The sequence below is a fragment of the Callionymus lyra genome, chromosome 6 (genome assembly GCF_982586985.1).
Source record: "Callionymus lyra chromosome 6, fCalLyr1.hap1.1, whole genome shotgun sequence".
NCBI lineage: Eukaryota > Metazoa > Chordata > Actinopteri > Syngnathiformes > Callionymidae > Callionymus > Callionymus lyra.
The window spans coordinates 33,488,921-33,511,220 of NC_141823.1; the positions used below are offsets into that span (position 1 = coordinate 33,488,921).

At 38.9% G+C, this 22,300-nt stretch overlaps 1 protein-coding gene across 1 annotated transcript; it reads left to right on the forward strand.

The window, feature by feature from the left end:
• The first annotated feature begins 1,487 nt into the window (after positions 1-1,487).
• On the forward strand, positions 1,488-5,266 carry rhcga (Rh family C glycoprotein a). The gene is made up of 11 exons (XM_087792895.1): positions 1,488-1,739; positions 1,927-2,119; positions 2,278-2,428; positions 2,487-2,634; positions 2,706-2,872; positions 2,950-3,087; positions 3,454-3,590; positions 4,098-4,222; positions 4,335-4,408; positions 4,695-4,768; positions 4,838-5,266. Exons 1-11 carry the CDS (start codon positions 1,514-1,516, stop codon positions 4,869-4,871), a joined length of 1,467 nt encoding a protein of 488 aa, XP_087649021.1. The 5' UTR covers positions 1,488-1,513; the 3' UTR covers positions 4,872-5,266.
• Positions 5,267-22,300: the final 17,034 nt, after the last annotated feature.

Below are 22,300 nucleotides of genomic sequence, written 5' to 3' on the forward strand. Positions count from 1 at the left end.
ACTATTTCCCGAAGGAGACCTCCTGAGGGATCAATAAATAAAGTTATATCTGTATAAGCGACGTCACTTAGATACAGGTGTTAAAGGCGCGCAACTACTAATAGACACGCACTCGCGATCACAAACAGACATGATAATTTAAACGGGATTAAAACTCAAACATTCTCCTTAATTATTACAAATGACCAGAGGTCCCCAGGTAATACTTATCCCGTGTGAATCAGACTTAAGTCAGGAAAGTTGGACTTTTATTAGTTTCCTTTTGAATAAAACACAAACTTCTCTAGTATTTAAACTTTATATGTTGTTATTGATTAGACGGTACCAAAACGATCTAAAGGGATCCTTGTTCTTCGTAAGAGCAAAAAACAACTGAAAAATGTAGTTTTCTAAATGTTAATCTAAACATGAACACCTGATACTAACTTAAACATTTAACCCCAGGTAGATACTTACCAACACTTGTGAGGGATGTATGATTTTGATGCAGTGCTGCAACATGACACAATACCATAATTATTATATATTCACAAAATAAATCAATAGATTGTGAAAGGCCTTTCTTCCAGAGAATTTTACCAGACCTGTTGAGTGGGTTTGACAAAAGAAGATGTTTCCTAAAGTCTGATTTATAGTCTGCTCCACCTCTCTGTTAATTAAAGTATTTTTAGAGCCACAGCAGAATGTTCATCTGGGTAGACTCGTGTTCATACATCTTCACAGCACCGAGGTGAAAGTCAAATCACTGAGGAGGAGACTTATCTAACAAGTTTGGCTGATACAATCTGGAATGTTCTCATTGTTGCAGACGCATGATGAATCTTTTTAACTGGAATTCATGCAGATCAACATCAGCATCATACAGGACAACCAAATCATACTTGATGCGTTTTCAGTTAAGAATGTGAGCCAGTAAACACAGCTCCAGGTGACCAGGGCGCAAACTCATGGATATTGAGTCGATCATCTGAAAAATTATTTCTGAAACTGTTGAACAGATCTTTACTAAACTTTCCGTTCCTCTTACACACAGAAAGGTTGAGATAAGAAACTCAAAAATGTTGGTTTAATTGAAACAATTGTAGAGAGTCAAGAGTCAGAAAGTTTTTGTGGTGGAAAAATGTTAAACTTGCTTTTTAATAGTTGACATTAATATTTAAGTCAAGAAAATCAGTGTCACTCCGCTGTTATATTAGAGTAAAAACACACAGACACACTTAACACAACTGTGTGATGCTCTTTCAGTTTTACTGGCAAATAAAGGTTGAAACACATGTCATAGGCGATGAAATGTAGATATTTTTTACTATCTTGGAATTCATGTGCAGGTGATCAGGTGATCATGTGATCATGTGAGCAGGTGAGCAGGTGAGCAGGTGAGCAGGTGAGCAGGAAAGGTGTGTCCAGCCTCACGTGTGAGTGAAGGACACCCCCCCTTGATACGTGTATAAAAAGTGGGATGTTGCTGCAGACACGGCAGCACTCTCAGCAGCATCAACACTGAGCCGCAAACATGGGGAACTGCTGTGACAGGTTGTGCAACGCCATGACGCCCCAGAAGAACACCAACATCCGAGTGAGTCTGCCGGCCGTCTGCTTGGTCTGGCAAATTGCCATGATTGTCCTTTTTGGAATTTTCATTCGATACGATGAAGAATCTGACGCACACTGGGCCGAACACATGAAATCACACAACATCACGAGCGACATTGAAAATGACTTTTACTTCAGATATCCAAGTAAGTGTTTCCATGTTTGAACATTCTTGTCTTGGTAATGGTTGTGTTTAATTCCTTTATTTTCTTGAAAGTTTTATTTGAATAACAATGTTCAAACACAGTAAATAAGCAAAGTCTAATAAAAGTAATAACAAAGTTTAATCTTAAAGTCAAATCTGGAATCTTGTCATTTATTTTCCAACCCAAGGTTTCCAAGATGTGCACGTCATGATCTTCGTGGGGTTTGGTTACCTCATGACTTTCCTCAAACGCTACAGCTTCGGTGGAGTGGGCTTCAACTTCCTCATCGCCTCCTTCGGTCTGCAGTGGGCTCTTCTCATGCAGGGCTGGTTCCACACTCTGGACCACAGTACGGGGAAGATCTACATCGGAGTGGAGAGGTACGTGTTGAACATAAACATCAATCATATTTTGACATCAGAGGTCTAAGGACATTTTTCACTCACATACGTGTTAAACGGCATTTTTCTTCACGAGTCGTCATAAATAAGTCAAGTACGTAGCTTGCGTAAGTTTGATGTTTACGGAATTCTTACAGTATGATCAATGCTGATTTCTGCTGCGCCGGGACCTTGATCGCCTACGGAGCTCTGCTTGGGAAGGTCAGTCCGGTCCAACTGCTGGTGGTCACCTTGTTTGGCGTCACACTCTTCGCCGTGGAGGAGTTCATCATCCTCAGTCTGCTCCATGTAAGACAAAAACGGACATGGGTCTCCTTCATAAGTCACTGAAATCTTGGGTATGCAGTGCAGAGACGCAGGAGGCTCCATGGTCATCCATGCCTTTGGAGGCTACTATGGTCTGGCCATCTCCTGGATCCTCTATCGACCGAACCTGCACCAGAGCAAGAACATGAACGGCTCTGTGTACCACTCTGACGTGTTTGCCATGATCGGTCAGTTTTATTTCTTCAGGTTTCGTGTTGTTTCCATCATCCCCTCACATCCTTGTGTTGGTGTCTGACAGGTACTTTGTTCCTGTGGATGTACTGGCCCAGTTTCAACTCCGCCATCACTGATCATGGTGACGGTCAGCACCGAGCCGCCATCAACACCTACCTGGCCCTGGCATCCTCCGTCCTCACCACTGTGGCCGTCTCTAGCATGTCCAAGAAGGGAGGGAAGCTGGACATGGTACCTACCAGACCCATGCAAAACAAATAACAACAAGTACCACAACCAGCTGATAACCTGCTGCTCCACCCACACAGGTCCACATCCAGAATGCCACCCTGGCTGGGGGCGTGGCCATGGGAACCTCAGCTGAGTTCATGATCACTCCATACGGGTCTCTGATCGTTGGCTTCCTCTGCGGCATCATCTCCACCTTCGGCTACCTCTTCATCTCAGTGAGTGTCAACTGTGGTATTGTGGGCTGTTTGTGCTGTGATGCAGTGCCTATTCAATTCATCAAATCATTAGAAAAAACAGATTATATGAACGTTTATAGGTTAGTTTTTAAGGCAAGGAAAGAGGAGAATATGTTTAAACTGACGTGATTGTATTCAATATTATTCGATAAATATGGGATTAACAAATACAAATTGAAATTAACCAAATAATAATTGCAAATAATAAAGACATATTTCTCATTACAATATATGGCTCAATATATAAAGGAACAGTAACAGAAGAACATGACATGCTCAGTGAAATACTGAGATAGTAAATGTAAAGCTGTACACAATCATTAACCTGTTTGTTTTCTTTTTCAGCCGTTCTTAGAGAAATATCTGAAGCTCCAGGACACCTGCGGCATTCACAACCTGCACGCTCTTCCTGGGATGCTGGGAGGATTCACAGGCGCCATTGTTGCTGCTGCTGCCACTGAGAGTGTCTACAGCCACGAAGGGTGAGACAGTCTAGTGTTGCTCGAAGGTTCCATAAATACTGAGAGTATCTTTTAGGGGAATATGAACTCAGTAGATGTGTTTGTCTAAATCCACAAACTACTGTCCATCATGGATTAAGACAGTCATCCTCTGAACAGTCATCAGTGAACAGAGAAGCAGATGGAGTGCACAAATGCTCACTAATAGACTCAGGGACTCATTGATTCTTTGTGCTATTTGGCTGTTTAATTCTGAGTTAGGGGGCAGTAGTGGAGTGACAAGATGATATTCAATGTTAATATTTGTATCCTTTGTCTTTGTTATTTGTCTTTGATCTATGTTCTTTATCTTTAGATTTAGATTTTGTCATCTTGCACTTTCTTTTTATTGCACTTGGTTCTTGTTCTTGTTTCATGAATCTATCGTCTATGTTGCTGTGAAAATAATTACTGAAGGAGACCTCCAGAGGGATCAATAAAGTTTTATCTATTTATCTATCTATTTATCCATCTATCTTCTCTCCGCAGACTCATCAGCGTGTTTGACTTTGAAGGCAGCTTCAAGGACAGATCAGTTGGAACACAGGGAGGTTTCCAGGCTGCTGGGACATGCGTGTCAGTTGCTTTTGGTCTTGTAGGAGGCGTCGTAGTTGGTACGTCTCAGCTTTTTTGTTTGTTTTTTTGCTTCGATTCTGCTGTAGAAGTAGGAAAAGATTTCATGCGCAAAACAGGTTTTCACAGCACATGGTCATTCCCTCTCTCCAGGTCTTATTTTGAAGATCCCCATCTGGGGCGACCCTGCTGATGACAACTGCTTCGATGATGAAGTCTACTGGGAGGTGAGTCTTTTCTGAAATTGACGACAGTCAGCCACCTCAAGCTACCTTGAGTCACACTTCATCTGCGTCTCTTTAACCACCAGAACTCCTTAAATTTATTTTCAAACTTCTCCACATAAGTTGATGCCATGAAATTGTTGAAATAAGATATGATTGTTACTAAATATTCTTTTTTTCACTTAACATCCATTTTTACTCTTTAAACAAAGAGTATAAAAAAAAAGAAGTATTTATTTATTTTTCATTTATGGCTTGTGTTTGTAACTACTGTCATGTTTGTGTGCAGGTACCTGAGGATGAGGAGAGCATCCCACCTGTTTTGGAGTACAACAACCACATGATCCACAAGCACCAGGACATGTAACGTCTCTTCTGCTCCTCTCACATGTTCTCCTCACAACTTCTCACTACCTGACCTCGTATTTGCAGATCTGAATCCAACTTCTCCGTGGACCAGAGCTAAAGCTGACGTGTGGAATGTTCATTGATGAAGGAGCTTGCGTGACATGAATCTTCAGCACAGAAGTTGGTTCTGAAAATGGGTTGATTCACAGGAAAGCAGGTTGAATTTGAAGAAGAGAAGGTTTTTATTTGTTGTCACATGACCATAATATGGTCTTGATTTTTGTCTATAGAAAATTTTCCTCCACTGTACTGAAGTTACTGTACCTAGTTTGTTGCATTTGCATTTATTGATCTGTAAATAGAAATCTACACTTTGTTGTTTGTTTTACTTCCTCAATGTGAGGTTCAGTCATCTATCATATAGTTGCTCTATGAATATTGTTAATTTACACAAATGTGCTTTGATCTTGTTTGTTGTTCAATCAAATATCATAATAAACACATCAAATCCTCTCACGTTTCCAGTGTGGTGCTTATTACTGCAGCCACAACACTCCTTTATGAGTCTAGAAACATACAGGGGTCAATTGATGACTGCAGAGTATGTGTAGTTGTGTGGGTGAATCAGCAAATGATCAACCATTGATCAAGAAATGTTAACTGTGCAACACTGATCGTGTAACAAAAGAAAATCTTGTAACAACATGATCTGGAGCTAATAATCCATGGGTTTGTGTCTTCTCGTAGACTATTCTAACAGTTTATTTTCATGTCTAAACAAGAAGGAGGTGTCTCACATGCATTTAATACAAAACTCTGCAGCAAGAATTCTGACCCGCTCTGGTAGAAGAACTCACATTTCCCCGATCCTTAAAACTCTTCATTGGCTGCCAGTTTCTTTCAGGATCACATTTAAAATTTTAGGTCTTGCTTGCTATTCATGGTGAAGCTCAGTGATCTGATCCAGACTTACACCCCCGCTCGGGCTCTGAGGTCTGTGGATCAGAATCTACTGATGGTTCCATGCACACGGTTCCAGACCAGAGGAGAGAAATCCTTCCAGGCTGTTGCTCCTAAGCTATGGAACGATCTTCCTCTCTCTGCGCTTGATGGAGTCTACTGACACATTTTTTTTCCTGCTGAGGTCACGTGAAAAGGTGCAACAGGTCTTACATCTCAGCTAGAACTGTTTTTTACTAGTTATCCCATTCAATTTAAATTGCAATTTAAATCTTAATGTTCAAATTAATTGTTTGTCTATTTAAATAGATTGCGTACTGATTAATCAAAAAACTTCGTTGTTGAGTTAATGTAACTTTTCTTGCATTTTGAGTATATTTAACTCAGATTTTTTGATTAAGTTGGACTACATTACTTATCTAAGTCCCAGTTACTTAACATGTGTCTTAAAAAATGAAAATAAAAATACACAAAATGATGAAGAAGCAATATTTAATATAAATCAATAGATTCATCTTATTTCATCATTAAATGCAGGCCATTAGACAGGGGCAGTATGCTGTTGTTTGATTCTATCAAATGTTGCATATTATGAACAAAGAACCAAAAAGAAAATTAAAAATAAATCTTGATTATAATTTTTTATTTATTCATTTTTCTTGCTGCAAAATCATTCATCCTTGCTTTCAGTCATGCTTGTGTTTTAATATTAATCATTTCTAAATGTCTGTGTACGAAAAGCACTTTGAATATTTTTAAAATCTGATCTTAAACATTAACTTTACACACCCAGGTATCTATAAGTAAGTAAGTAAAGAACATTTGTAAAGCACTTTTGACCAGGGTCACAAAGCTTTAACAATCAGAAACAATACTCTCCAACTCTCCTCTCCTCCACCTCTAGGTTACAGTTATTAACACACTATATACACATTCACTTTCAAGAGTTAGTCCTCTTCCATGCCTCTATAGTGATTGCATGTGTACTTTTTAAACACTTAATGCATCGCATAAACATTTGTCAAGATATCATTTGGAGCAGCCAAACAGTAGTTCAGAACAGAGTCATGTATCATTTAAATGTCCTTTGTGCAAATGTAAGCACCCACTATCTGAATCTGTGATTTGTGGTCATCTTAGAAAACACTTAAAAAGTCACGAAACAGTTTTCATATAAGGTTTGCAACTATAGTACAAATGTCTACTCTTCATTCAATTCTCATAAAGGCAGAACACACCAAGCAAGTCGTATGTCAGATCTGAAAACGGGAAACTGTATATTAACCAACTGATTAAAGAGGAGAGAATAGTTATATTACAGAATAGTAAGAAGAGTTGAAATTCATGTGACTGGTATACATTGATACAAAGTAGATTGTCTCACACATAAAATGTCAGGATGTAAATTCAGTGACTTCACTTCACTTGCGCAACAGAACATTTTATTTTGTGTTCTTTTAATGTGGAAACTACAGTGTTTGGTTACTATTTGGGATTATAGAGTCTTTCCACTTTATTTCGTCATATTTAAAACTTCTTACTTGAAGTACTGTTTACAATATACACTTTTTTTTTTTCCTCTGAAGTAAAATCCTTACTTCTGTTCTCATCTAATTTATGCACAATAAATGCTCCAAAACATTATATTATACATATATTTGATTTTTGTTGTTGTTTCTGTATAATCAACTTCAAAACCCATTGAGAAAAAACTTCTGCTATATAATATATACAGTAAGATATACTTTTACTGTGAATTCAATTTATACCGCTGTATGTATTTAAAGTCATACCACCCAGCACTTGTAAGTTGTTTATTACAAAAATGAAATTGAGCAGCTTGACCAAAAATTCTCTAACCATCTCTATCCTTCATTTAGGAAGACGAAGAGATGGAAGATGTGTCTGTGGCCCTTTTACTGTCATCAGTCCCCGGGACTCAAGTCCACTTCACTACCATCCTGTGAAAGTCTCAATCGTCATTGAAAGTGACATCGTTGACAGTTGCCCTGGTCATGTTTGGACTGATCTATGACCTTCATTTGAGTTATCCAAAAGATCTGACCATCACTTTTGAGTTCATTCAGAAGATTTTACTCGGTCTAGATGGTGCTAAACTGTCACCCAGGTCACTGACTCTCAAGAATGACTTGGTGAGACGTGAGTTAGTGCAGTAGTGTCTGCACAATGTGCATTTGTTCTGGTGAAAATTACATTAATAATAGTAAGTTAGTAAGTCATTTGTATTTATATAGCGCTTTTCCAGACCAGGGTCACAAATTGTTTAAACAATCAAAACAATATTCAATCAAATATATACTTTAAAGGTCAAGATAACACTGAGAACGACACAAGTGTAAATCTTTATTTGTTAAATGTGTACTTCTTCATTTAGGGCTTACATAAGGTAATACATATTACTATAAACATGCATTTGAGATGTTTTGTCTTATTTTATCCAGTTTGTTTAATTTCTTTTAAGTTCAACTAAATTGTAAAACAAATCATTGTAAACTGGTAAAATAAATTATTAATTTAAAACATTTGACTTGATATACTGTAAGTTCAAATTTAAAGTCAATATTATTATTATTATTGTATAAAAGTAAATATTTATGTTGGCTCAATTAAAAAAAATGTTTTAACTGTAATCAAAGAGTAAGTAGAAAATTATTATAATTTTCAACTTTTTAAATACTTAGTTTTAGAACTCAAAACAATTGGTGCAAGTGATTGCCTCAAACATGTTGAGTTCTGTGAACTCGTTTGGGTTTTCAGTTTGTCTTTACATTAGAGTTGGAAAAAAAACATAATTTCCGATCAAAAGGACAATTCTTATATTGAAACACGTGACCATTTGGAAATATGTGTTATGTGCTATTTCTTTATACCCTGAGGTTTACCAGTGCAGGATAGCCTCAACACAATCAAACATATTAAAAACAATTTGTGCAATTGGTCAAATCAAGAGGTTTCACAACCGAGTCATACTTAGTTGGTTTTCTATTAATCCCAGACTTTTTTTCCATCGAGCCAATTAAATTCCTAATATTTGCCCCCCGTCTCTCATGCAATCCTCTGGCGCCCCCTAGAGGAGGCGCCACTTACATTTATTCTGTAGCCATTGATGTTTACGTTGTAATTTACTTAGGTGTCTTATCTAAGCCACACAGACTGAGTTTGGTCCTTTAAAATGTGTAGGACCCATGTTTTTGAGGACCCGTTTTTTATTTTTTTTTGGAGATCATGAAATGTAAATGACTCGCCTGCCGTTCTCTATTTTCTCCACATGGTGACGCTGCAGGCCAAGAAGCGCAAGATCTGTCACGTCATCGTGAGAGTGTCGGACCAAATTCAGCAAATATTAGGTTAAGGTAAGTTAATCATTACTCATCATATTACTTTGAATTATGTAACAACGGGGGTAACCATCTGCAATTAAAATGTATAACTTAAGTTATTTGTGTATACAATTCTGACCAAATGTTGGTTTGATGGCCCAGGTTGGGAATGTTTCAGATTATGGTGACCGTGTTAAACATGTCTTATAAGAGACTGGGTTAGGGTCAGGGTTAGGGAGAAAATAATAAAACTGCATATTCATGAATTTGAATTTGTTTTCTGGTGAGGATGTCAACTTAATTCATCCAAGTACAGGTTGTTTCTTATATTCAGCCTCGCAAATATGTTTGCATGTAACGACCAGAAACTTTCCTTGATATGCTTTATTGTACAATTGATCTGTGTATTTTTCCGATGTTGTTATTATACCAGATGTTCTGGTCTTTGTTCTCTTTAGCTCTTCATAAATTCTCACTCAGGTTTTCTCACACAGTTTAACTTAACTCTTCCCTCGTCATATTAGCCATATTAGCTATTGGGGGGGGGGGGGGTCCCATGGTTTATTACAGTTTTCTATACTTTAGATTAGATGAGATTTTATTATCCCCTAAATCATACCTAGGAAAATTGCGGACATGCAGCCCTTTGACTGTATTCATGTGGCCCTCAAGAGGTCATGGTAGATTTTTTTATATATTCTTTTCCCTATTTTTTGTAACTTTTGTTTAAAAATGTCTAGCCCCTCAAAATCAATGGAGATAATATTGACATCATATTTAGAGGAAAGGGTAATTTTTCTATCAGTTTCTTTAACACAAAAGGTTTATTTTATGTTGATATTTATTTTTTCCTATTCTTACTAGCTTTTTCTTATCATATTTTCTGTAGATCTCTTTTGGATTGACGACCCCTCACAACAGTCACAGTATATCAGAGGATATTTATATGAATGAATGAATATGCTTCGATCTTCTTTTGACCGGGGGCAAGACCTTAAGTAACTACTGTCCACAAGATGTAAAATGTGGCGGGCAACGCCTCAGGCTCACTGGGGTTATCTGGTCTCTCCGGGGTCCAGATCCACTGCCCCCTTCATTCACATATGAATGAGTCCTGGACAGACCAACGGGACAATTTCCTGAGCGATCAGTGGAACATAATGGACTTTAAATTAACTGGGTGGACATCTGCTTTGTGCTACTCTTGTCTGGACTTAAGAGGTCATAAAAGGGCTGGAGGGGTCAAACCAGTTGACTCTTTAAAAGAGTGTTGAGGTCAAACAACTTAAGATCGTGTCAGTTCCTGCAGCAACAAACTATATATCATTATTCGTATTTAAAATTCATGGTTTGATTTGTTATCGTATCAATTAAAACTATGTTTTATTGTTACTCAACAGAACTGATTTTGTTATTGGCAGAGTCAAATAACAGAAAGGTTTCCAGGTAACATGAATCAATCTACAGGAAATATATCCAATATTTGGTCAGTTAGCGGTTCAATGCACTTTAGCAGTGGTGATTTATTTATGCAAGTTTTACCTACTTTTTGTAAGTTTTTGTTTTGTGATGGATTTTTATCTTGATGATTTATTTGGTTCTGTGGTCAATTATTTTTAAATTATGCTTAAAAGGTTTAAAGATGTTTAAAACAAAATTTGAAGTTAACTGTCATCATCACAGTGCACATAGTGAACTTGTTATCAACTTCTGATTTAGTTTTTGACGTATTTAGTGTTTGTATCCAACAGAATTATTGTTGTAGACAATACAAGATAATTCTATTCCTAATATATCTGCTTAGACCCCATATTTTACCTTTGTCAATTACACCTGCCTATTCACATATATTCTTCATGAACATCAGACATTTGACTCATAGGTTTGAGATTTGACTTTCTTTTTTTTCATAATACAGGAAGCGACCAAGTTTGGTGTCTCACAGTACAGTTCACGGATAAAGATCTCTGTGAGGTGGCAGGGCTGCCAAACTAGTTATTTTGAAACAGGACTTGTGCTAATGAATGGAATTGATGCAAAAACCTTTGCACTGTTTTTTTCACAATGAAAGTGGGTCAGCTTTTTTTGGTGATAAAATGGTGATGCCAAACATGGGCTGTGGCTGAAAGTGAAGGGTCAGTGATATATGAAATATTAGTTGAAAGAATGTATTTTTCCAAATTGTACATACATTTTTTCATTTATGAAGAGTAACACTGTCACCTCTAAGTCTGGTTACAACTGTTTATGTCAGAACCAGTATCAGTGCCCAGCCCTGACTAAGAGAAGTTCCTGATGCTGAAAATACACTCCCAAAGAGGCTTGATGGGGACCTGATGCCGGAGGAAAGTATCGCAGAGGCTCCTCTTGTGAATCATATGACCCTTGGGAGTGTGTTTGTGAAACCACTTGGTTTGCTTTTGTCCTCCCGGGACTGGGCTCCAGTGAAAAGCTGCAGAAAGCCTGTAATCAGATTAAAGGTTGCTGGCGAGGGGAGGAGGGAGTTTGAGGAATAGCAAAGAGGTCGTGGAAGTTCTCTAATCAGTACCTGCCATTGAAGTGCAGAAGAGGGTCTAAATAACGCAGCAGGGGGGAGGCGGTGGCCAAGCTGGATGGACAAATTGGCCTGTTGTTGAGAGGGATAATGGGACAATGAGGGAGGGGAGAATAATCAGCGAGTATGGAGTTGGACAGAAGAGGTGCAATGGGAAAAGGAGGAGACCGAGGAACTCCAAAGGCTACGGCCTCGTCTTATCCTGCCCCGGCAATTATATCACCTTTGTGAGCTCATTGGAGCGGCTGCAGGCTCCATATGGGCTCGTGGACCAACGTTACAACCTGCACGTCTCCACCAGGCGGTCTCTTTGGGTCACTGTAAATGAGGCGAGGGGTCGCTGGTTGGTCACATTTAAACGTCCTGTCGACGAACTGTCCTGGTCAATTGGATTTTCTTCCTGATTAAACTCCACAGCGACAATGACAGATAACCTTGTAATCTCACCAATAACATCGACCTCCTGGCTGAGAGTGTCGTGTCACGGGACGTCCCACTGAGCCCGAGCCCCTCTGGTCTCTCTGTGGGATCCTTTCTGTCATTGTGATTACTCATCAAACCTCCTTTGACTGAACACCAGGCACCACCAAAGGCCAATACCTAGTTTGAATTCATCTGACAAGAGTCCATTTATTGGGGTCAAAGGGAAATCTTGGAGGGGGAGACCCCTCGGCCGGTCAGACCTAGTGAGGAGGACTAGAGAGAGAAATCACCATTCATACCGGTGACAATGGCCGCTGATGTCTGAAGTTTGAAAGACGTCAAATCTGGGACGCTTTCTACATGGCAGATGTAAACCGAGCGCTTCGGCTAATTAGGCGTCTGTTTGTCCCCTAATTGGTTGTTAAGTACGAGTTTATAGTTTCTAGAATCCTCAACTTTAAGTGTTTACACTGCTTCATTGGTGCCCAACTTTTAAAGTCACTATTTGTTTAAGCCTTTCACTCAGAATGGGAACTTTGTGATGTAACTATTTCCCATAATAAACTATTCCCATTCCCTAAAAATGGCAATAAAATCATCATTAGATTAGATTTGATTAGAATAGATTGACTTTAAGGTTTCCAGTAAAGAGCAGACTAGAAGTTACCGAAGTTTCATAAATGCAAGAACAAGAAAATAGTCCAAATAAAAAGTTCAAAGAGCCTAGAACAAAGCCAAAAAACAATAACATCCTAGAGTATCTGCTGCTTCATACTGTAAATTATTTCCTATACCGATTGATTCACAACAGATTATTTTCGTCAAGATGATATTTTCATGTGTGTTGTAGATCTGAGGTGAGATGCAAACCTGCAGGTAGGAAGATTTGAAGTATTTTAAAGAGAAATTCCTGAAAAAAAGGTTTGTTCAACAGAATGAACATGGTTGGTACAAAAATGAATTTGCAAAAACACAAAAATCTCTGAAGTAAGAGGGGAGAAGAGTTTGGATTATCTGTATCCTGTGGATTATGGGCCTTACAATTTGCGAGTAGAAATGTCATTAAAAATGGACATGTAATTTGTTTCAGGGGGTCTCCTCACTCCCTTTTTGCTCCGTTTTCAATTAACCTCCAAAACTTTGTATATAGAACATTTGGGTTATATTTCATCACAGTTAACACGTCTGAATTAACATGGGGGTCTTCTGTACTGACCTCGAAGACCTTCACAGATAAACCGGTAGTCTACATGATCATTCAAGAACTTTTTTTTTATCTTGTTAGTCTATAAGACATTAAGATTGGGTAAACACAAACACACACATGAAGACCGACACACCTACTATTTCATATATATATATATATATATATATATATATATATATATATATATATATATAAATATCTAGGAGACCACGGGGCAGACCCAGGATGCGCTGGAGAGACTATGTCTCTTCTGCTGCCCCTGCGACCTGAATGAGCAGAGGACAACGAATCGAGACAAATCGAAAGTACTACAACAGAGTAAACTACAGACATGTGTTAAGTGAAGGAACAGAAACCAACGTAGCTTTCTTTCCAGAGTAATTGGCTGCAGTATCTTCAAAAGTTTTTTTTCAGTTTGATTCTAAGCCACTTGGTGTAGCATTCTTTGTGAAATGTAAACAACATTAATAGCACTGATAATGAACGAATGAAATGTGATAACAGCAGCTTCCTCCTTCTTTTGATTTATCTCTTGCCCTGCAATAGAGATTTACTTTAACACAGGAATCTCCAAAGTACAGATATTGTATGCGGCTCTCGTTATGGACTTTACTTTTCAACCATAGTTGGTAAAATACACAAATATGTTCAATTATTCTTCTTCTTTTGCGTGCAGCTGCTCCCTTCAGGTGTTGCCACAGCGAATCAACCTCCTCCATCTAACGCTATTCTCTGTATCCCCCTCTCTCACACCAACCAACGTTCTTCTTGGTCTTCCTCTAGACCTCCTGCCTGGCAGTTCCAACCCCAACATCCTTCTACCAATATACCTCTTCTGTACACGATAAAAGCATCTCTTTCTCTCTGACTTTATCTCCAAAACATCTAAGATGTTTCTCTGATTGACTCATTCCTGATCTTATCTTCTTCACTCCCAAATAGAACCTCAACATCTTCATCTCTGCTACCTCCAGCTCTGCATCCTGCCATTTCCTCAGTGCCACTGTCTCTAGACCATAGATCATGGCTGGTGTCACCACTGTCTTGTATATCTTTCCTTTCATTCTGGCTGATACTCTTTTATCACACATTACCCCTGACACCTTTCTCCACCCATTCCACCCAGCTTGAACACATTTATTCACCTCTTTTCTACAATCTCCACTGCTCTGGACTGTTGTCCTCCTTCTTCATCTCCACTCCCTGTAGCCTCATGGTTCCACTTGGGTTCCTCTCATTCCCACATATATTCTGTCTTGCGGCGACTAACCTTCATTCCTCTCATGCTTCTCCTCCACCTGGTCTCTGCTCTCACCACAGATCACAATGTCATCTACAAACATCATAGTTCATGGAGATTCCTGTCTAACATCGCCTGTCAGTCTGTCCATCACCACCGAAAACAATTATCTTCAATTCATTTTAAATGTCACACAATCTTTAATACAATGATCACAAGTGTAATGAAAACACCTCAAAGTGAAGCTGCTAAGTCTTGATGATTCCTTACTAATAACATTTGTCCGTCTGTGAAGAAGTTCTCAATTTTATGCTGAACTGGTTTAAGATACAGATACTTTATTTTTATATTTTTTTTAACTTCTGACTCTCTGTGTCCCCGTTCACATTTGGCCTCCGCTTGTTTTCACTTCATCGAATGTAGCTTGCCTCATTCAGTCAAGAAAACAGTGTACGTACTAACTATTACGCAAATTCTCCACAGATAGTATGTTCCAAATCAAACACTGCCGCTACGCACTAACCGGAAATGACGCGACAGCTTCTTCTTCTACTACTATTTAACGAGCACGTTTTGTTTGGATCAAGAATGCTCCTGATGGTAGACTTGGCGCAGGTTTGCAGCCTACTCCCATCAGTATGTGTGAATGGCTGTCAAAAGCACTACCGAATTTCCCCTCGCGGGACTAATAAGGGATTCTAAAAAAAATAAAAAAAATAAAAAAAATATGAGAAACGAAATATTCGCAAGATATTTACGCTGGTATCAGCTCCGAACACGTGTCCTACTGCTGGCTCAAAATGCACCTGTTAGTATATGCATATACCGGTATATATATAATATATATATATGTATATATATATTTATAACGTCAACGCAAGTACGCAAGTATCCGATTTGAGACACGGCTATTGAATAATTGATTCATAAATAGAATACATTTACATTTAATTCTAGCTTGACTGAAATTCAACATCTGAGGGATTTGTTTTTAGTAGTCTATAACACATATGATATCTATGATGTATGCGACTGTGTTCAACTTGCCAGGTAAAGGTTTGATCATTTCCTTTTTCAAGTTACATAATAAAATAAATTAAATTAAATGTGGTTTCATTGTTTAATAAAATACTGATTGAAATCCAATCTTCAACGTAAAAAAGCTTTCTCATTAAATAGCATCGGAAGGGTTAACTGAACACATCGATGCAGCTTCATGTGACTGAGCTAAAGACCTCATTAACATTTTTGGCGCAAAAATATGTTTTAGTGCTAATGAGTGGCAGTGACAGAGAGGGGGCACTGATCTCACACTCCACAAAAGCGAAGGAGCGAGTGAAAGATGTGAAAAAATGGAGGGAACGAGGAATGATTCTCTGGGGAGGGGGTGGGTGTTTGGGTGAAAAGCAACAGCATATGTATTGTTGGAGGCCCTGACTCGCCACCCTGGAGAGCTCCCCGTTCCCACGGTTGCCCAACAAACAAATGCACCCCCCTCTACACACGCACACAAACACACACACTCACACCATGCACCAGCACGCAGTGGTGATGTCATTAATTACCATCAAAATGAGCATGACAGCAAGCAAGTGTGCGCGCGTCGGCAAGTGAGGCTTTGAGTGTGTGTGTGTGTGTGTGAGTTATTGTGAGTGTGTGTACATTCCTGTGTGTGTGTGTGTGTGCAGGGCATGAGGAAGAAAGAGACCATTGTCCATTATAAAATAAAGAAATCTCCACTGAAGCATTGTAAATGGAAAAGGCAGAAAAATGGAGCAAATTAGAGGATCTTTGAGTGAGAGCTGGGGTGTCACATCTCGTCAGCACCCCACAAAACCTGATGTGCACACATTGCCGGGTTTTGCTGCAGAGACACTCTGTGGCCCGATGGCTCCTGATAGCCAGTTTTAAAGTGTGTGTGTGTGCTTGCGTGGGAGTGTGTGTGTGTATGTTTACTTGTATGTGTGATTGTGTGTGTGTGTGTTTGTGCTTGTATGTGTGTGTGTGCATATGTGTGTTAGTTTGCTTGATGTGTGTGTTTCTGCATGTATTTTTGTTTCTGTGTGCATCTGTATATGTGTACGTGTGTTTGCTTGTATATTTGTGTGCATATGTATGTCAGTTTGCTTGTATGTGTGTTTGCATATGTGTGTGTGTGTGCACGCGTGTGCTTGTGCATGTGTGTGTGTTTCTGCATGAATTTGTGTTTGTGTGTGCATGTGCGTATGTGTGCATGTGTGTATCTAATTATTTTTATATTTTGCATTTCCAAACAGATTTTTAGAGATTATAATCTAGTTTACTTGAAATAATTAGGAAAAAAACACAGATTACAGATGTTAAGAGTCAATCACACAATAGGTGACGTTTAAAATGTGCGCGTCAAGATATTTGATGTTTGGTTTTGTTTGGAAGTCAAGGGTCAAATCCACAAGAAACATGGAGCAGAGATTATGCTAGAAGTGACAATTGCAGCCAGGAAAACCATTTGAACTGTTGACTCTTGGAACATTAACCGTAATAAGACTACAGTGGGATGGAATCATGAGTGGCGCATTGATAATAGACGATTATGTTTCGAACCTATATTCAATTTTAGGAACTCAATTGGAAAACGTTGTAGAGGATAAAAAATAATGACCAACGATGTTGGGTGAATTATATGAGTGTATCAGTAACAGGTCACAACAACAAGAAATGAAAGTTCGGGTCAATCTCTAAAGCAGTTATGAGCGGAGAGAACAATGAGAGAACAATGAGAAAGAAACAATCATCACCCAAAGCACATTCAGGTAAAAACACAAAACAGAACCTTGAGATTAGAGATCCTTCTGAATTTATGCCAAACAGGATCCTTGTGGGGGCCAAATCTGGCCTGCAAATCTTGAGTTGAAAACGTTGAACTACTTTTTTCTCAATTCTCTCCAGACTTGTTAATTCCATGGGACATATTGGAAACAGTCGTGATTTTATGTTTAATTTTGCCTTTGTAAACTCTTTGTACACATGGAGGGGAGAGGCGTGTTGAACGTACAACTGAGAGATGAAGAGGCAGGTAAAAGAGGCAGAGGAGAACAACCAATGAGAATTTGTGGAGGCAGTAAATAAGGACTTGATAGTGACTAGGGAGGATGATAAAGGGGGATGGAACTGGTCTGGCAACCATCAAGGTTTGTCACCTTTTATCAACTCTGAGAAATCTAAGGATTCTCTGTAAGCATTTTTAGGCAGCATTTTCATTGAACTTCTGGTGCAACATTTTAAGATATTTTGATACATCAGATATAAAAGTCAGGCCAATAGTTTGATTTCAACTGATGTGAAGAATATTTGATCACTCCCACAATATTTAGAAAACCCTAAAACTCTCTTCATTGACGCTCCAGGAGGTGAACACATGACTCCAATGATACTCAACCGAAAGTCCAATTAAAAGTATTTTCATATAGTGTCAACATAGATTTTTTTTCAAGCTACTTCTTTGAGTTCCCATTACGATGAGATAAAGAGGCGTGCAGAAAGGATCCTTTGGAGATTGTGGGCAGCTTGTTTGGAGGTTTGGCTGACACAGCAGCGACGTGGCTCGGTTGTTAAGAGGACGGTGAATGGCTGGATTCTGCAGAGCCGACCTCCCTGAGCTCCCCTTGTGCACTGAACCAGGATCCACACTGAGATTATTGTCGAGTGCACGACCATGAATGGAAGAGACTCCACCAGCCAAGTTTGCACAGATAATTGCTCATATTTGATCTTCAGCATCTGAAAAGAAACAGTGTTAATGAGACGCTGTGAGCAGCAGAGAAACAAACATGTGCTTTGTTTTCCCCTACTTTGTATCCACCGAACTTCTCTGTCTTTGTCTTCCATCTCTGAACAGTCTCTGTCTCTGGGAAAAGAACCGTGTGCTGCTCATCATCAACCAGGAACCAGGAAAGTGCCGGACGTTTCAGCGTGTTAGCTGGAAACAAGTTACTAGTGAGCATGTCACAGTGATTGTTTCACTGGAATTATCCTATGAACAAGTGAACACATCTGGATCAGGGAGTGAATTGATTCAAGTTTTCCTTCGCAGCAAAATTTAAATAAACAATCAGGGGGACAGTGTTCAGCAAACTGTTATCTGTTCTAGCTACAGCCAGCCTTTGATCCTGGTTCAATCAAGAAGAGACATAACGTGTCCAGTGTGTCCAGGACACTTTTACTGGTTCTGCTTTGAGTCTCTCCTGGATGATGAACCATCTCATCATATGGTGTTCAACTGATTTGACATTAGGATCAACACAGCGCAGATCAAAGACGTGAGAACCAACACTGGTGAGCAGTAGTTTATTTAGATGGAAAACTATGAAAGCTGACCTGTTTCTGTGATCAAGACCAGGGTCACAAGCACCTTGAGACCCTGGTCTGTGAAAGTGCTTTACAAATAAACTTACTTACTTACTACCTTATACATAGAAATCTATTTTAGAAATGTTCGGGGGCCACATGAGGCCTCCCGATCTAAGGTTGGTAAGAGACAATGAAATGTGTTCAAGCATGGAAAAGCTTTTGATGTAACATTTAAATCCATCTCAAAACAATGTTAGTTTGTTGCAATTCAGTAAAAATGTTCATGTTTTTGTTTAGGATTTTTTTGTTTCATAAGTGCCAGACAATAAATGAATGAATTAACACTTTCAATTTTAAATTACTAATATATTATTAAATAAAAACAGAAAAATCTCTTTTTACAAATAACTATTTTTTTGTCGTAAAACTAAAACATAAGACTTTTTGTTTTCCAGTATATTATACCCACATACATGTTGTATCTGCATTCTAAACAAATCAGGACAAACAAAGTCATCATGCAGTTGATCACAGAAACAGGTCAGCTTCATAGTTTTCCATCTAGTGTGGAAGGCAGCTGGACACCCGCTAGATCGCATTTAACAGGTCAAAATTTAATAAGAGTGTTTTCGGGGTGTCGGGAGGATCGCACCCTATCCAGGATGAACTTCATCTATAATTGAAATCTCGGTGTGGAGCTGAAGACAAGCCTTGGGTTCAAGTGAACAAACCGCTTCACTTCCAGCAGATGGTGCCACAGCAGAGACAGGAAGCCGCTCATAGACAGAGTCAAAACCTCCCTGATCAAGAGTTGTTGGACTTCCAGGAGGGCTTAAACTTCACACTCGAGACTTGTTCTAAATGTTTGCAGAATAAATTAACAGTCGACTCTGAATATATTTTTTCTCTTTCTGCTTCCACTTGTTTGTCGTCCACTTCCTCTCCCTCATGCTGTGAATGGACTCCACTGTTACGCCAACGCTCCCTGACTGCTAATAAGACAACGTTTTCTTTGGTGTCCTTTTTCTTCAGACATCCTTCCGCTCTCTCCTTTAAGCTCTGTCAAAGCACAATTTGGATGGCTTAAAAAAGGAGTTACTCTTTCCGGCTCCGCTTCAAACTAAAGGAAATGATATTGAACTTGTGGTCATTTGTTTATTAGCTACAAATCTTGCCTGACGTCATTTTTAGTATTCCTTACAAATAAATGTTACGTGTGTAAACATATCCACCATAAATAATTCTATTAACCTAATTTTTGTTTATATATGCTTACTTATATAATGACAACACAATTCTTCATTAACCTTCTTTTGGTGATTCTATTAATTTATAATACATCTGCTTTCATTCCCAATCTTATTCTTCATTCTCCTGCCTCGTAATGAAGAGATCATTCATTTTTTAGTTGAAAATCTAAGTATATCAGAAATGAATCTCAGATAAAACACACGTGTCATCTTTCAGGCTGAATTTTAATATGAAACTCATCTATGGATATGTTCTATTTAGGCATTTTCTGTTCAAAGTGGAAAGACAATGTATTTTCTTTCAATCATGTAGTATTGTGTATTTTCTTGGCTGCTGAAGTGGCTGCATTTCCCCAAATTTGGAATAAGGAGCCGCACTGGTGAGAGAAGCCCTGGATGCCTAAAACAAACTGCAGAGGGGCTCCAGCAAAAACAGCAAGAGGCTTAAGATATATTAAATTACCATGATTGGGACTTAAAGCATGGTTAAAGCCTGTTTGAGAGGCTGGGGAGCCTCAATGCTCGGCTATTCATGTCTGGGGAGCTGGGTCAATAGGTTGGGGAAGTTCACAGGACCTGATTCTATTCTTATGCAAATGCAGAATGCAAGAGCTAAAGCTCAGTGAGTTGGAAGATATAAATGACGGGACAATCATCTGCAGCTCTCTGCAGACTCAGGCCTGCCGTCTACAGCTGCCTCCTCACCATTCATGAGGCCGACGCAGAAGACTGCAGAGCTCAGAAGGATCTCCCAAATCATCTGTCACTCTCCTGTTGCAGCATGACCATGAAGATGGGATGTTGCGTTCATTATTAAGACATAGATGGTGCCTTTGTTGTCCTTTGAAGAGTTTTAGTCAAGAGTCTGGTTCTCTTGAGGATTCTGCTGTCACAAGTTTTTTTTCGCTGAAGAACTCAACCAGGCCTGAACCTTCATGATGTAATAGCACAAGAAATGTAAAGCTCTTCCACCTCTAAAAACAGATCCCAAAATGACTTGCAACAGTCGAAGCTCGTTTGACCTCTATCATTGAGGTCATCGAGTTTTGAGTTTAAAATATTTTGGGATTCTGTAAGAAACTAAATCTATATTTGGCTCGATCACATCTTCTTAAATGTTTATTCAAATAATGAAAGTGGAATTAATAAATAATAATTAAATTATAATTTATATATATTTACAAATGTATTTATTTTTCATTTTTCCTCATCTATATTTATGCATTTCCACTTTTCTTTCGGCATTATTGCCAAATTGAGGTAATTTCCATACAGTGTCCTACAGACAATTTTAATAAATGTGGCACAGTCTTGGACAGTTTTAGATGCTTAAGCATTTCTTTGAATTTAACCTGAGCTACAGGTTTTAACAATTTAACAGCTCCTCTGTTACATGTTTCTAGAGCGTTATCGCCATCATCTCCTCAAAGGTCACAGCAACATGAGCTATCAGGGGAACAGGCTAGCGTGTGGCGGCTTGTGCCGGGTCAAGGCTGTGTCCCAGGAGAGAGCAAAGGTCAGGACCCTGTCGGCCTGCTTGATTTAGGGTACTCTGGACTCTGGGTCCATTAAGTGCTGTGACAGAGGAGGTGACCGTGACCACAAGAGGTGTGCACTGACATGTAGGATTAGCATGTATTGTCACGTCTCTTTAAAACTCTAGATCACAAGATAATGCCTTTAAAAGAAGATTTAAAATGTTTTATTCAAGGTATGTTTCGATGATCATGTCATTTCTTCGAAGATAAAAACGGGACTGTGACAGAACGCAAAAACCAATAGTTAATCGAAACACAAATACCACAAATGTCACCCCAAATTTAATTAAAAAAAGTCACTAAATGGCTTAAGAATGAAATGTGTACGGTTGCCCTGAACGGGAAAACCTCATTTACAAAAACTAAAATCACAAATACAAACGCAGAAGCAACACTAACACTAAGTGTCTCTCCCGTCACCAGGCTTGTTGCTGACTCGAGGAACAACATGTTTATATTTTCAGATGTGAAAATGACTTTGAATTTGTTAAAATACGTCGTTCTACATTCAAGTCGTGAACCAAACCCATGGTGAGAGCGTGGACAGCGTAATCAATGTCGTCTAAAACACATGCTTTTTCACATGCACATTAAAAAGGTTCACCTGTTCCCTGCATATCATCAGTCCACTCAGGCCTGATCATGAGCGACGTCCCATTTCCTGTTTAAGTTAATGCTGATACATTTGTCTTCAGTAATTGTTAT

Bases quoted from the DNA above. Each gene is read 5' to 3' on its own strand.
- rhcga (XM_087792895.1), top strand. From the start codon at position 1,514: ATGGGGAACTGCTGTGACAGGTTGTGCAACGCCATGACGCCCCAGAAG. The intron at 2,120-2,277 runs GTACGTGTTGAA...GAATTCTTACAG, and splicing joins ATCTACATCGGAGTGGAGAG to TATGATCAATGCTGATTTCT. The intron at 2,429-2,486 runs GTAAGACAAAAA...TTGGGTATGCAG, and splicing joins TCATCCTCAGTCTGCTCCAT to TGCAGAGACGCAGGAGGCTC.